This window comes from Rattus norvegicus, chromosome X, assembly GCF_021556685.1.
Source record: "Rattus norvegicus strain SHRSP/BbbUtx chromosome X, alternate assembly SHRSP_T2T, whole genome shotgun sequence".
NCBI lineage: Eukaryota > Metazoa > Chordata > Mammalia > Rodentia > Muridae > Rattus > Rattus norvegicus.
The window spans coordinates 28,150,667-28,166,688 of NC_141554.1; the positions used below are offsets into that span (position 1 = coordinate 28,150,667).

Consider the following 16,022-nt stretch of genomic DNA (forward strand, 5'->3'; position numbering starts at 1 on the left):
GTGTACAGTAGTCCATAAATATTCTTTTATTTTGGCTCCTTCCTTTGTTTACACCACAAATCCTTTTTAAAACAAAGTCTATACCTATATCCTAAGGATAGTTATAGTACTATCAAGTAGTGATGTTTGGAAAATGAACTGTGCTTTCTTTTTCTACAAAACTCCTCCCAAATTCTTCAAGGATACTGATAATTTTAGTAGAGAAGTAGGTGGGTATCCAGATCTTACCACAGTCTCATAACATAGTGATTTTATCCTTTTGTCCTGATTGGAAGGTGTGTTATCCAGTGGTGGCTTAGTAACTGCATTTCTGCCAAAGTCTTTGCTTCTCTTTTGCAGTCTATTCTAATGCCTTGCAAGAGTCAGCAAACAGTATCTTGTATAATGGGTTGATAGAGGAGTTGGTTGATGTCCTTCAAATAACAGATAAGCAGCTTATGGTAAGTGTCTATTAATGTCCACATATCAAGTTTTATATGCATCTGCCTTCTGTTTTTTTTAAGGCCCAAAAATTCTTATGCAAGAAACTTGAACCCTTTGCTTTTTTTCCTCTGTGAATTAGACTGTGGAATTACTGAATACCAGATATGCAGTGCTATTCTCTACTGCCCTCAATCTCCTCATACAGTATTAGTAAAATTAGTGAAAATCTGATTTTAAGGTATTAGCACCTTAGTTTGGGTATCCATTTGTTTTTGACAGTGTTTACTTTGTCCTCATAGGAAATTAAAGCTGCTTCTTTACGAACATTAACATCAATTGTTCATTTGGAGAGAACTCCCAAGCTCAGCAGTATTATTGACTGTACTGGAACTGCCTCCTACCATGGTTTTTTGCCTGTACTTGTGCGGAACTGTATTCAGGCCATGATTGGTAGGTTTGGGTAGTAATTATTTACCAAGGAACAAGAGGATCTCGACCTTTTCATTGTTTTACAATGTGCTAGCTTCATTACTGAAAATCCTGAGCTTATTCTTTCTATCCCTTTCACAACTTCTTTTCTAGATCCTTCCATGGACCCATACCCCCACCAGTTTGCCACAGCTCTTTTCTCCTTTTTGTACCATCTGGCCAGCTATGATGCTGGTGGCGAAGCCTTGGTCTCTTGTGGAATGATGGAAGCCTTACTAAAGGTACTCTGCTTTTCCTTTCTAATTGTGTGAGAATCAACTAAGAGAGGACAGATTTTTAATGACTTATGGGTGAGTAGATAGCACAGGAAGTTTATCTTAAAAGAGTTATAGTTTATGTCACATGTATCTGTGGTCAATATTAAGAATTTTTGTAAGCCAGCATAATTTGGTAGCCTGGAGACCCTGGGTCTACACAGTGCTATATACATAATAGTGTGACATAATGGTTGGTGTTTTGAGACCGTGGGTCTTCGTATTATTGGCTTTTAATAAAATGGATAGTTTTGTCTTATTTAATCATATTTATGAATTGTTCTGCATGTGGCCCCAGGAAGTTGAATCCAGTCCTTGAATTCATAGCATTATTATTTGATAAAACATTCAGCATATGTCCTTCTCTTCCCTCCAATTTTATACTGTGCTGTCTCATGGGGAATCCAATACTATATTTTTACAAAGGAATATAATTTATCTTTTTAATTTATTGTGCTTGCCTCTCCCTTGCAGGTCATAAAATTTCTTGGTGATGAGCAGGACCAGATAACATTTGTAACCAGAGCTGTCAGAGTGGTTGACCTGATCACCAACCTGGACATGGCAGCTTTTCAGTCTCATAGTGGTCTTTCTATCTTCATCTATAGACTTGAGGTATTATTTTCTTAAGAATCACTTTGCATAGATTTCCTTGAATTCCACTGAGTGCTGAGTCTAGGAGTTTTCCCAACTACCATTTTTTTTACCTCTCTTATGTTTCTAGCGAGTTTACAATCTGCTTGATATTCTTTAGTTAGAATTTTTAATCCCTAAAATGTATAGGATTTTCTTAACGTTTTTCCCTTGATTGTAGCACGAAGTAGATTTGTGTCGTAAAGAATGCCCTTTTGTGATCAAGCCAAAGATCCAGAGACCTAGTACCACTCAAGAAGGAGAAGAAATGGAAACTGATATGGATGGTAATTAACAAGTTATTAAGCCAATATTTCCGTGTATGTGATTTTCTATTATGCTACCCAAATCTTAATTCTTACTCATATACTAAAAGGCACACAAGTTTCATGTACATAATTTAACAATTTTTTTTATATAGATGTATGAATTGTTTGGTATAGAACTAGGAGGTAAAGCAGTAGAGCTAGAGTAGACCATTAAAGTCACTCTGGACATGTTTTAGTTCATTATCTTATTTACACTATTAAAACATAATAAGCTCTGTGCAGTCAAAATAGTGTCTTTGCTACGGCAGTACCTTACATCTTGACTGCTTAATATATGCTTGATAAATTACAATGGAGACTATAAACTCATAAATGGGACTTTGGAAAACTATCTTGGATCGGAGACGTCAAGTGGTTATTGTTTAGGGATCTTTGAAGTGATAAAATTAAAAATACAAAACCAGATCTTTTTAGTTTTCAGCTGTGTTGTGTGTATGTTTTTTAACATTTGAATCCCTCTAATATATACTTCATAATAGTATAGAAAAACATCCCCCCAACAGCTTTCTTAGAATTTGCAGTAGTCTTGTCTTAATGACATAAATTATTATGACATCTATTTTATGTTTATGATATAGGTAATAAATATAATGCATTGTTTGTTAACATTAGTAGAATACTGTTCCTTTTTCTGACTTTGTTTTTGGGCATGTTTATCTGTGCATGTTATAGTCCCCAGAAATCCTTTTTCTCAGTTTGTTTATGTTTCATTGGGAACAAGCTGACATTTAAGTTAACAGGTGAGATCCCAAGTATTGAGCAAAATATGTTGTCTATTAACTGCTGATAAATAATAGTTTGCCTATCCATTATAATTACCAATTATCAGAATTTAATAAGCAGAACGATAAGTGCTTAGTAGATTCTGACGCCATTTGAAATGCTTGATTCAGTAAATTTGCAACTAGAGAATAGGAAACAAGTATTTAAAATTAAGTGATTGTATTATAGTCCTCAAGAAATTAGATACTCAGTACAAAGTTGCACAGTTCTTTGTGCTTCTTGTATAAGTAGGTACATGCATGAAAATAACTTAAAAATGCTTCATTTATGAAACTTAGTAGGATCCTCTTTAGTGTTTTCACAACCTAAACATAGTATTTGCTTTTACAAATTTAAGATTCTCTTTTAAGGATATAAAGGAAATGTTAATGGTCAGTCTTAAAACCCTCTGACATTGTGGTTTATTCAAGCGTTATGTCCTTTTCATTGTTCACATTTACATGTATATAGTTTTTAGAACAGAAAGACGAGAGCATAAACATTCTACTTGTACTGTTCAATCTATGTATCATAAACATCCTTGCCTACGAACACCAGTACTTTTATATTTGTTAATTAACCTCTGTTAATAGTCTCTACTTACTATCTCCCTCTTAGCAGTAACATACAAAGTTGCATGTTTTACATCTCAGTGGAAGTTTTCTCAGAAATCTTTCTTTTCTTAGTACCTTTTATTCTAATTAGTTTATCATAACTTGTACTTTAGTTGCAGATGTAACTATGGAAAGCAGTCCAGGCTCGTCCATATCTATGGAGCACCGGCTGGATGTTGAATTAAGGGCATCAAGTTCCAACAGCAGCACTAGCATCTCTGGCCCTGGCCCGGGTCCTGGCCCTGGTCCTGGCCCTGGCCCTGGTCCTGGCCCTGGACCCGGCCCTGGCCCTGGCCTTGGCCCTAGCCTTGGCCCTGGCCCTGGCCCTGGACCCCGCCCTGGTGCGTAGACACATAGATACACAGTCTTTTACAGTAACTGACTTAGACTAGTGAAGAGGAGAACATTACACGGCAGTTAATGGTACATTCGAGGTTATCTTATGAGAACATGTCTTGCAACATTTGCGGTCTTCTCACAGTCCACACATTATAGAAAGAGACATAACGCAGTGAAGTTCAAAGTTGAATCTTTTTAATCTTACAGTATTTCTGTCTTTTTCTTTTTGTTTCCTTCCTTTCTTTTTCTTCTCTCTCTTTTAACTCTCTGTTTTAATATTGGCCTTATGCTATCTTTGGTGATTTAATTTCAGCTTTCAGAATATTCTATTGTCCAGAGATCTCACTTTAAATGTCTGCTGTTTTTTTCTTTAGTGTTTATAAATGGATCTCTTAGTACATGCCTTGTGTGCCTATTCATTGTGATTTAATGGTGAACACAATATGATAATCTTTCCTTTCTATCATGCCAGGAGTTCAGTGTATTCCACAACGAGCAGCACTTCTCAAGTCCATGTTGAATTTCCTCAAGAAGGCCATTCAAGACCCTGCTTTTTCAGATGGCATACGACATGGTATTTTGATTCAATATACTTTCCTAACGCATACTTAGTAAACTGATAGCTTTTTTTTTAACTTAATATGTTTCTTAGACATGAGGATCACTTATACAAGCTGCCTTTCCTACTTCTCCCAGCTTTGGACTCTGATCTCTTCTATCTTACTAACACTTCTCAAACTCTCCATGTCTTTTCCCATGTCTGTTCTTATTTTGACTCACTATTAACAATTACTGCATGAATAAAATTAAGTAAGGGGGATTATCAAACAGAGGTCCTAGACTGTATCAATACAGGTTTACATGTATTAATGCTACATTGTAACATTTTGCTACCCATCACCCTTGATCTTCATGCCTCTCCCAGATTGATCATATAATATAGTCTTTGTACATATTTCTTTTAGTGATGGATGGTTCTTTACCTACCTCTCTGAAACACATCATCAGCAATGCAGAATACTATGGCCCATCACTCTTCCTCCTAGGTGAGTAGAATTTGAAGTTTGGTCTAGGTTGAATGTTCTGACACATACTTACTACTTCAAGATAAAAGGCCGGCAGTTCCCTGGAGTTCAGTGCCAGCCTCTTTTCTGGCTGGCTGGCTCTGGCTGGCTGGCTCAGGATTAAATCAATGTCCTAAACAACTATGACAAACTCAGGCAGGAGTGGGAAGGCAGAGTTGGGTAGGAATTCGGCTTCAAAAAAAAAAAGCTTTAAAGCCCCCCTCCACCGTCTTTCCGTCTGTCTGTCTCTCTTTCTCTGCGTATGTGTGTGTAGAGCTTTAAAACTTCTTAAAAACTGAGGGAGGTTGCTTAATGCTAGAATACTTGACTTCCTTGTACATCCCATTTCCTACTCCAGCATCACAAAAGCAAGAATGAAGCATATGCATAGGTGGTAGTTATTTTATTTGGTTGGTTGGTTTTTTGAAGGGAAATGGGTTAGAGTGGTGATGTAGGGTTCATGGGATAGCACATGCTAGCCAAGTGTGTACTACCACTGAGATGGGCCTTCAGTCATCTTTTTCCTTAATATAATGAGATCTCAGTATATTACCCAGATTAGTCTTGAATTCATTCACACCCAAGCTGGATTTTAACTTTAAATTCTCTTGTCTCCATCCCCTGAGAAGCTAGGATTTCATTCCTGTGCTACCAAGCTTGTCCTTTAGAAAAAGATTACAGAGACTAGATGTACTTCAATTTAGACCATTCAGTATTGATGAGAAAACTTTTGGGAAACAGGAAGCATCTAAGACTAGCTCATTGAATAAATTCAAATATGGTTTTATAATTCTAGTCTAGTGTTCTTATAAATGAATTTCAGAAAGTCCAAACTAAGTCAACTCAGTGTAATTGTAGCAATTGTGTGGCTCCCTGGTTACAATAGTGTTTGATGGCCAGGAAAAGTCAATATGGATGTTTGATCGTTTGGAACATTTAGTAATATAATTTACTGTTTGGGCTTGTTTGTTATTTACTGAAATGTTTACCTTTTGTTTACCCATATGCAGTAAAAAGTCCCTTTGAGATACAAACTACCTTAAGCCAACATAGAGGTTAGTTAATGTTCGACAACCAGCCATCACAGAAACTTATTATTTTGTTAATTATTAAGGGCTTCTGGTTTGTTGCAGAAACCAGAACATGGTCTGAGTAGCCTCAATGAGTTAAGGCCTTGTTAATGAACCAAAATATGTTTGCGTTTACTCCCTAGATGGCAATAGGACCCAATGGTTCCTTTTTTAGTGAAACTTCACGAAACAGTAGTAGTTGGTTCTTTGATATTCCAGTTACTAAATGTTAATATGAATACCTATCGGTTCTTGTAAAGGAGTTGGAGTTGTGACAAAGGTAAAACAGCCTAAGGTAGTTCCTAAGAGTTCCAACTGGAAAAATTTGTATCAGATCAGACAGACAAGAATACAGTTGAAGTAGGCTTAACAGAGGACATTGCATATGCTTTTAGTTATTTGGGAGTAACAAGATTCATGAATGGCAAGGTCACTGTGACCTGAAGTAACCACTGAAACTCAGCATATAAAGAATTTGACATGTCTTATCCTGTGCCCAACCCTAGGTTGTTGGGCTTCACTTTTGAGTTGGTCTTTTTGTTTAAGATTTATTTATTTCATCTATGTGAGTGTACTGTCACTGTCTTTAGACACACCAGAAGAGGGCATTAGACCCCATTAGAGATGGTTGTGAGCCACTATCTCTGGTTGCTGGGAATTGAACTCAGGTCTTCTAGATGGGCAGTCAGTGCTTTTAACTGCTGAGCCATTTGTGACACTGAGCCACTTTTTATGACAGGGTTTTTGTTTGTAGCCTTGGCTGTCCTCAGACTTACTCTGTAGACCAGGTTGGCCCTAAAATCAAGATACCTGTCTTTCTCTGCCTCTTGAGTCCTGGAATTAATGTCATGTGCCACCAGCAACTTGCCTTGATCTTCACATTTATGTTTATTGTATCTTCATTAGTCTCTCTGGCTTAAGCTTTCCTCTCCTGCCTTATAAACGCCTTAAATTATTGTCTCTAGCCTGTCTAATACCAGTGTCATCATGATTAGTAGCCTGTTTAACTTGAAGAGATTAATAATTAGTCAGACAAAATTCTGTAAGCATTTGCCTATGAGTATCACTGCTGAGGTTTGCATTCTGCTGTATTATGTAGATTTTGTCAAGTAAAAGAAAGTAGATATGAGTAGTGATTATGGAATAGCAGTGCATGCAATGGCTATCATCAGGAAACAAAGCTGATGGGACTCTAGTGTTTTAATGAGTAAAATTAATATTTTGTACATTCTTGGTTGTACATCATGAAAGCTACAGTTGTACTGGGTTGATAATCTTCTGCTACTCCCCAAACCATGATGTAAGTTTCTACTTTTGAAACGCAACAAAAGTTATGGAAGGGTCAATATCCTTATGTTCACAAAAAGTTGAGAACTTATTTATGTGTTCAGGTTGGTTCTTAACTTTAAAGATGCATGCTAGGTATTCTACCAACTGAGCTATATTCCCAGAACCTAGAATAATTTCTTAACAAAATATGGTCAAACAAGTAAAGGTCACAGACTACATGAATCAAAAGGAATCTACAAAGAGTAGCAATTTATTAGTAGAATCCTTTTTGCAGGTCATGATTCAAATGATATGTAATCATGCTACCCAAAGTAAAAATATTTCACAGTAATTGCTGAAGAAAGGGCTTTGCTACCATCCTTTATCTTACAGGGATACCTCTCCTTCAGTATTTCTAGAGTAAGGTGGATTAAGAAATATCAAACGTCTTATTACTATAAACTAACTTTATTTTTGGAAGAACTATTTTTGGGTGTGACCAAGCAGATCCCTGTTTTCATGAAGTGAAACTTCCAGTTAGCATACCTCCAAGCACATCATATTAAGAACATATTTGAGGTTAGACTTTCCTTGAGGCATACAGTCATCTAGGCAGGTGAAGATCCTAATTTTCAGTGCATACCATTGTTTTCACTAATCCAGATTTTAGTACACCATGGATTGCTCCACATCAAAAGGGTGATGGTCTGTTTAGGTCTTTAGATCTATTGCTATAAAAATTTTTCATTTGTAGTCAGAAAGGGAGTAAAGAGCAGAAGTCACATTTTATGAGGATGTTATGCCACTTAAAGGTTATGAGTTCCTGGTACCTGAGGCATTGAGCAAGCCATTGTCCATTTTGCTATTTAGGTAGATGTTGTTTAACTGACTATTATGTCTGTATTAATCCTTCTGCCTGGATAAGACTCCCAGGGTGCAGTAACTTCTTTTAAGGCCATGCCTAGACATATTATATGCTCTGATCTGTCAGTGTCTTTGGGAACCTTAAAAAAGACTTAATGTTTTCTGAATGTTATGAATAGGTTAGTAGCATGGTAAAAAAGCACAGTTTTTATTTAAAAAAATAAAGGCTTGTTAGTGTTGGTTGATATCCCTGGGAGGCTTGCTTTTTTCTGAAGGGAAATAGAGGAGGAGTGGATCTAGGGTAGAAGGGATGTGGGAAAGGGATTGAAAGGAGTTTAGGGAGGGAGATGTGATGTGTGAGAGAAGAATAAATAAAAAGAAATGGTCACATATATAATAAAATTCTTCATATTTATTGAACTATTGGTATTCTGCTGGAAAATTATCTTCATAATAAGCACATGTTTTAAGTTTTTATTTGCTTTTAATACCTATGAAGAGTCTCAGTTTTCCTTATTTGTTTTTACCTTTTTTTTTTAAAGCTACTGAAGTGGTGACTGTGTTTGTATTTCAAGAGCCGTCACTGCTGTCCTCACTCCAGGACAATGGACTGACAGATGTCATGCTGCATGCACTGCTTATCAAAGATGTGAGTTCCTTCTACCACTCAACTATTCTCTTTTTCCTCAGATAATATGTGCCACATGTTTTAGAAGCAAGTTTGAAAGAAGTTAATTGTGGGGGAAAAACATTACCTCTTGTATGTATCATTGAATCCATTTGGTTCCTGTTTAACAAAATCTCTATTCCTCAGTGTACCTCTAGCTATATTTTCTTTGCATATGTATTTGACCTTTTGAGTTGCATTCAAATCCTCTTTTTCTTCTCTAGGTTCCTGCTACAAGGGAAGTCCTTGGTTCCCTCCCAAATGTATTCAGTGCACTTTGCTTGAATGCCCGAGGTCTTCAGTCTTTTGTACAATGTCAACCATTTGAACGTCTCTTCAAAGTTCTTCTGTCTCCTGATTACCTCCCAGCCATGCGGAGGAGGAGAAGTTCTGATCCCCTTGGTGAGTTGCTACTATTCATTTTATAATAGAGATTTGGTTTTAGCAAGGAAAGTGTTCCTTGACTGCACATCGTTTCTCTGGCTAGGTATGTTCAGCTTAACGGGAATTATCACCATGTATTCTATTATTACAGGTAGGAAGGAATACTTCATGCTTAGCCTCTTTCTTCATAGTATTTCCATGCTTCTGAATAGTTCACTGTCCTGATGTTGGTAAGAAACAGGTATAGGGACCAGTAGTTTATCTTTTAAGTCTACCATCTAGTCTACAAAAGTAAGAAATTAGTGTGATGTTGTGAACAGATTTCTCATTGTCTTCTCTAAAGCAGTTACAAATAAGTAGATTTTCTTCTCCATGTATTTTGAGTGTAGATTGGTGAGTCACAAGAAAGAAATACTGTAGTTTGCAAAAGTGTCGTTTTTTTACTTTGGAGGCTGAGTCTGGCCATTTGAATTCAGCCTGGGCAATATTATGAGGGGACAACACAACAGCCTTCAACCCATATCTCTCATGCACATTTCACTGTATTTCCATTCACCACTGCAGCATTCTAGTCCTGATTATGCTTCATGGAGACATCCTAAGGATTTCTTCCTTCTTTTCTACTCCTCTCTCTATAAGACTAACTTAGACTTTGGCATGGAATTTGCTAGAATGATCTCTTTCCTCTACTTGGTGTATTGAGACTTAATGTGAATTCATTCAAGAATTTGTGGTGGTAGAAAGTCACAAGAAGCAGCTCAGTTTCTTCTTTCCATCTTAAATTGGCACAAAGAATTTGGGGCTTAGTCTAATTTTTAGGTTTTGTTTTGTTTGTTTTTGTTTTTTTGGTTTTTTTTTTGTTGTTGTTTTGGTTTTTTTTTTGTTTTTTTTTTTTTATTTTTTGCCTTAAGGGGATACTGCATCCAACCTGGGGAGTGCTGTTGACGAGCTCATGAGACATCAGCCCACCCTCAAAACAGATGCAACAACTGCCATCATCAAGGTAGGGATTGATAATGGTTATGACTTTGACCTTTTAGAAAGTGTCTTACCCTAATTTGTCTTTGCCTAATTTCTAAGCTTTGCTTTTTTGGAGTACTACTTTTCAAAAACAAAAGTTACAATCATTAGATAACATATGAGAAAGAAATTTATGTTGATTCCAGGGTTTTTATACTGAAAATCATTTTCTGAATTAATACAGTTCCTTTGTTTAGGTTTTATAAACCTGCCTTTATTGCTTTCTTATGAGATTAACAAATACACAAATGTTCAGCTTCTATTTATATGAGCATCCTAGCTAGGCTTTTTTTTAAGTTTTCCCCTTCCTCCATTCATTTTCCTCCATCACCAATGGATTATTGGAATCAATGTATGTTACTGGTGTGTGGTAAATTAGGACAGGGATGTGACTTTTGAGTGATTTTTAACTTTTTTATACAACTTTATTATGTTCCCTTGTTTTTAAAGCTGGTTTTAATGGCTATGTTTCAGCAGTGGTGTATATATTACTCATAGAAAACCCTCACAAAATGTTAGTTATTCCTTAATTATATATAAGTAATCATTTCCTCTCTTTTAGTTACTTGAAGAAATCTGTAATCTTGGAAGAGATCCAAAATACATTTGTCAGAAGCCATCTATTCAGAAAGCAGATGGTACTACTAGTGCTCCTCCTCCAAGGTCTAATCATGCTGCAGAAGAGGCTTCTAGTGAAGATGAGGAGGAAGAGGAAGTACAGGCCATGCAGAGCTTTAATTCTGCCCAGCAGAATGAAACCGAGCCTAATCAGCAGTAAGTGTTTATAGGTCAAATTCTCCTACCTTATAGTGTAGTGTAGAAAATTTAGTATCACAATATCATTACTTATAACCCCAATGGTGCCAGTGGCGCAAATCCTATAATTTGAGAGGCAGAGGCCGGCCAATCTTTGTGAGTTTGGAGGCCAGCCAGGGGCTACATAGAGAATTACTGGCTTGGAGGGACTAGGGTTTTTCAGGGTCTTTTTTGTGATCAGCAGGACGGAACTCCCAAGTCTTACTCAAGCAAAGCAACTGTAAATACCCTATCTCCTATGTCATTTCAGTCTATAAAAAGTAAAAAAACAACAAAACACACATGAGATCATTTTAAAGTTCTTTCTGGCCTTTTATGTCTTTTCATCCATTGTTCCTTCCTCTGTAGTAGTATAGTGCTCTGGTGTAGTAAACTGTTTTTTCTTAAAATTTTAGTTCATGATACTAAATCAGAATCCATCCAGTATTCCAAGTAAATATACTTTCCCCCTCTGATGTTTGATTCAAGTACAAAAGAAACAGTGTTTTATGTCCAAATTGGAACAATGTTTCTAGACATACATTCATACATGTAATAAATAATAACTGATATGTAAATTCTTTTGAAAAATGCACGAATGTTTTAGCTGTGACTATGAATAGTTTTGATCTGGTGTGCTAAACTGGGACATCGGAGGTAGGAACATAATCTGGTAGAGTATAAAGCCAGGAATAGTAGAAGTAAAAAGACTTAATTGGAACTCGAGCAGTGAACTTGGTGGTGTCAGTAATTTTGGAGGGGAGTTACTACTTACTGTCCATTTGCCTGACACAGAAAACGTAATCTTTTAGTACTATCTTCAATCTATATTAAATCCGTGTTTCTTAAAGAGGGAGACATTCTGAAAGAAATTACGACTTTTCTCCTCAATGCTGTATAAGTAAGTTTATTATAGTATTTCTTCCCAACCAACCTACCCTGATTGCCAGTAAACCTGCAGGGTTGAGTTGTTTTTCCTGTCTACAAATGAAAAAAGATTTGTTGATTGTTGGTGGTGGGGATTGGAAGTCAAATTGTATGATCTGCATATAACCTCTTTACTTGGATAGATGTCTTATGATTATTTTAGATCTAATGTACTGTGAATTCAAGCTGCTTTTCGCATAAATTAACATTTTCTGGAAAGCATTCATTTCTTCACACTGTATTACTTACTTGAGATACTTTATATCCCTATCTACATTTGTTCCCCATTCCAGATCATCTTCTAACTGGGAACACAAGCTTATATTCTCCCATATGCTGATTCTTTTCTTTATTAATTAATCTGTATAAATTGCTGTTTAATTGTGCCTATCTGTCTTTAATAGAATTACCAAAGAGTTTTAGATAAGTGCCTGTCACCTTTTTCTTAAGTGGATCCACAAATTCCTATTTCTTTGCTTCTATCCATCTTCCAATGTCATAGGTACATATCCAAATGCAATTTATATATGTTCAAATATTTCACAAAGTATACCATAGTTTTTATTTTCTGTTTTATCCATCCCAAAGTTGCGCCAGTGATCTCATTTCTATTGAGTATGAAATAATTTTGCATATTCTAGAATACCTTATAAGTAGAATGATAAAACAAAATGTGCACCTAATGTATGGTTTCTGCATTTGGTTTTAGTCACCATGTTTTGGGGATTCATCCATGTTAACACATCTCAATAGACTATTACTCAGTCTGTTCTACAACTATGGTTGCATTTATTTAGTTTTCTTGTTGATGTACTTGGGTTTTTGTTTTGCTGAGGCTAAGATGTACCCTTTTTCTTTTTAAAGTAATAATGGCTTATGGATGACACTGCAATAATAGTTTTTGTTGGAAATGTAGAATAATAACCCTTAGGCACTGTAAGTCTAGACTCTAGGTTTCTAGTTTACATTCAGAAACTATGGTCTTGCTATGCATGTAAGAGTAGCTTTGAATTTCTTATACACTGTCCTCAAACTTAGTCTTCCCTCTTCAGCCTTCTAAGTACTGAGTGTGTATTGGTACATCTAACCACTCTTAAGTTATTCTGAAACAATCCTTTCAATCCCTCCAAAGGGACTTCCAGATTCTTGCTGCTTTTCAGGGCATAGTGGGGCATTCTACCATATGACTTAGGTGGATACTAATAGACATCATAGTTTAATGTTGCCCTCTCTCTAAACTGGGTAGGAGCGGCTAGATTTGCTTTTTCAACCAAGTCCTGTGTTCCGTAATAATCCCAGTGAGTGCCTGTCAGTTCCTCATTTTTTAATGATGGGCTGGGATGTGGAGGAATGTGGCTTTGATATTGCCAAGCTGTTGCAACTTTTAGAGCAGTAGTCATTTTAAAACTGTAGGTCCATGACTTAACATCAAGGAACTTTTAAATTATATGCATAAGTCTGGTTTATGCAAATCTATAGCAAATGTGAGTATAGAGATACAGACATTGATCCAGCTTCTGTGCCAAAGGTAGTCTCTCCAAAAGCCAAGAAAGTCTGACTTGAGCAGAGGAAATTTTGACAGTTATGACTACAGATTTTTGTTGCTCAGGGATGTGACTGCTTCAAATGTTAAACTTGTAGATAGAGTTCTTATGGAGATAACTGATCATTTTTTAGTGTTTTCAAATGGCTAAAAGATGTAGGAAAGAACAAAAATAGATATTTGAATGAGTTTGTTCCTGGAGTAGTGTTATAAATTCTGTTGGTTTGCCTCCCCCCCCCCTTTCTACAGCTTCCTTTTAGCAATGAAAGGACCATCTATGTTTCATTTCCTTGTATTACCTATGCTCTGCACTATATCACATATTTTGGCATCTACAAAGAGGCAAGAATTTTATTGAATTGAATTTTATTTACTTGTAGTTATAGAGGTAGATCTTTAGGTTCTTTCCAAGGTGGTGAGGCTGAGTTGAGAAGGATAATTAATTGGTCAAGTGATGGAACACTGCAGTTGTGCATTATGGTCAAGGAAATGTTCTTTCTCTGAAATCTTTTCAGTCCTGTTTTGAAAGATTTCCTCTCTTTGGAAGGTCTTAATACTTCTCAGAGTGGTATGAATACTTAAGGTGATATTGAAAACCACCCAACACATTGCCTGATATATTATGGGGAATGGGCTATACTAATTTACTATTATTTCTTGTGCCTTTGTGACAACAAAGGGTAGTTCAGAAACCCAAAGAGACCTAAAATATAAGGATTAACTAAAATAGCCTCCCAGATTTCATAGTGATCTCAATATCTAATTTCTGACGGTAATGTGGCCATTTGAAGTTTCTCACAAGGCTAGCACTGCCACCCTGCTTTGTACTCTGCCCAGAAGGCTCCAATCAAGTCCACTTGATTTGAACAGTACTTTCTACTATTAAGCAGTGTAAGCTGCCAGACAAGCCATTCTGGTCAAGCCTAGAGAGTACAAAGGTCATTTCCATTACTACCAACCTTCAGTCTCTACTGTGATTTTTAATAAATTACGAAGTAAGGAAAATGAGGTGGAATTACAATAAAGATCAACCAAAACAAAAAGATTTCCTTTCTTTCCCCATGCAGCCAGAAAAATAGCTCACTGTTTAGCTGTTGTGCCATCTCACCAGCCCTTTTAAAACGTTTTCATTGAGGGTCTTTATAAAATCCTTAACCCTAAACCTTAGCCATGGCTGTTCTTCAAACCTCTCTGTTCTCCCTTTTTCTGCCAAATGTTTTCATGGTTGGCAAATTTTTATTAATATTTTGTCTTACTATTAGCATTTTATCTTTCTGGGTCTTTTCCTTCAACAACCAGTACTGTTTTTCTCAACACCACTTTCTGTTCCTCCTCTGCCACCTCTTACTCAGATCCAAGGATACACATAGCATCATCAGATATTCTATTTCCTACTTAAGTTTTCTGTCTTTGAGTTGTATTTTGTTTTCATGTCAGTATACTATGTTAGGTTGTTTCCCCCTCTCATTTTCTTGCAAAAGGCAATTCAATTTAAAGATAACTTTTCTAAATCTGTAACTTTCTCATTAGCATCCAGTGTTGAAGTATTTGAAAAAGCTACAAAAAAAAACTTGATAAATTGTTGTCTAATTCAGGAACTGTCATCCTACAAGTACTTATTAATAGGAAAAGGAGGCCTTGGAAATTGACTTTAGTTTTGTTCTTAAGGATTGGTCAGTCTCAAACATTCTTTGTTTTTTGAGGCAGGGTTTCATTGTATAACAGCCCCTATTTTTCTGGTAACCACTTTGCAGACCAGCCTTGCCTTTAAGTCAGAAAGCTCCTCCTGCCTATGCCCCTGCCTCTGCCTTTTGAGTATTAGGATTAAAAGCATATCCTACTACACCTGGTTAATAGTAAAGATTTGCAAATAAATCCAAACTTCCACTTCTTTCTAAGCTCTAAATCTAACTTAAAATTATAGCTATGTTTTATGTTTGTTTACTTCTTTGCTTGGTCCTTTCCTGTGAGCAAATGTTTGGTCTTTTAATTCAATTTATTTAGAATATTGTTGAATTCCTCTAACAGTAACTTCTCTTAGATAGGATGTATCATTTGTTACAAGTATAATAATTGCTATATTTCTTGTGGCCTGGATTTTTATTTTATACTCTGAACTCTTCCTTCATTTTTGATTTCAGCTCTCTTTTTCTTCATGTCTTAGTCTTAAGGTTCATATAATAAAGGCTCTGGGAGTATAACTTAGTAAAAGGACTTCACTTTGTTCCTTTTCCCTGGTGGTATGAATTTCTGTATAACTGACTCTTTTTCTTTGACAGGGTTGTTGGTACAGAGGAACGTATACCTATCCCCCTCATGGATTACATCCTTAATGTGGTAAGAGTCATTACAGCTAAAGATGTGTACTTTTCAGGCAAATTATGTGAGGCTGTCAGCATAATCATTTAATGTTTTAATCATTTTATCACCTGCCCGCCTCCCCCCGCACTCTGTGTACATGGGCCTTTTAGTTTCCTATCTCATTAGGAAAATATGAAGAGCACTAAAATTTTCTCAGAATTTAAGTTTTCACTTAGCATTTATTATAGACTTACATTAAGTACTTAGACTTGCCC

The 16,022-nt window shown here is 36.2% G+C and overlaps 1 protein-coding gene across 50 annotated transcripts in view; it reads left to right on the top strand.

Moving 5' to 3' along the window:
* Huwe1 (HECT, UBA and WWE domain containing E3 ubiquitin protein ligase 1) overlaps nt 1-16,022 on the top strand; it is a 130,119-nt gene that overhangs the window by 51,258 nt on the left and 62,839 nt on the right. For 36 of the 50 annotated variants that reach the window (XM_087600532.1, XM_087600511.1, XM_087600513.1 and 33 more), the window contains 13 exons: nt 340-440; nt 723-873; nt 1,006-1,133; nt 1,641-1,781; nt 1,981-2,086; nt 3,618-3,845; nt 4,316-4,417; nt 4,809-4,889; nt 8,653-8,759; nt 9,002-9,179; nt 10,073-10,164; nt 10,744-10,955; nt 15,726-15,783. In XM_087600532.1, coding sequence (XP_087456658.1) covers nt 340-440; nt 723-873; nt 1,006-1,133; nt 1,641-1,781; nt 1,981-2,086; nt 3,618-3,845; nt 4,316-4,417; nt 4,809-4,889; nt 8,653-8,759; nt 9,002-9,179; nt 10,073-10,164; nt 10,744-10,955; nt 15,726-15,783 — 1,685 coding nt within the window. 50 annotated transcript variants of the gene reach the window in all.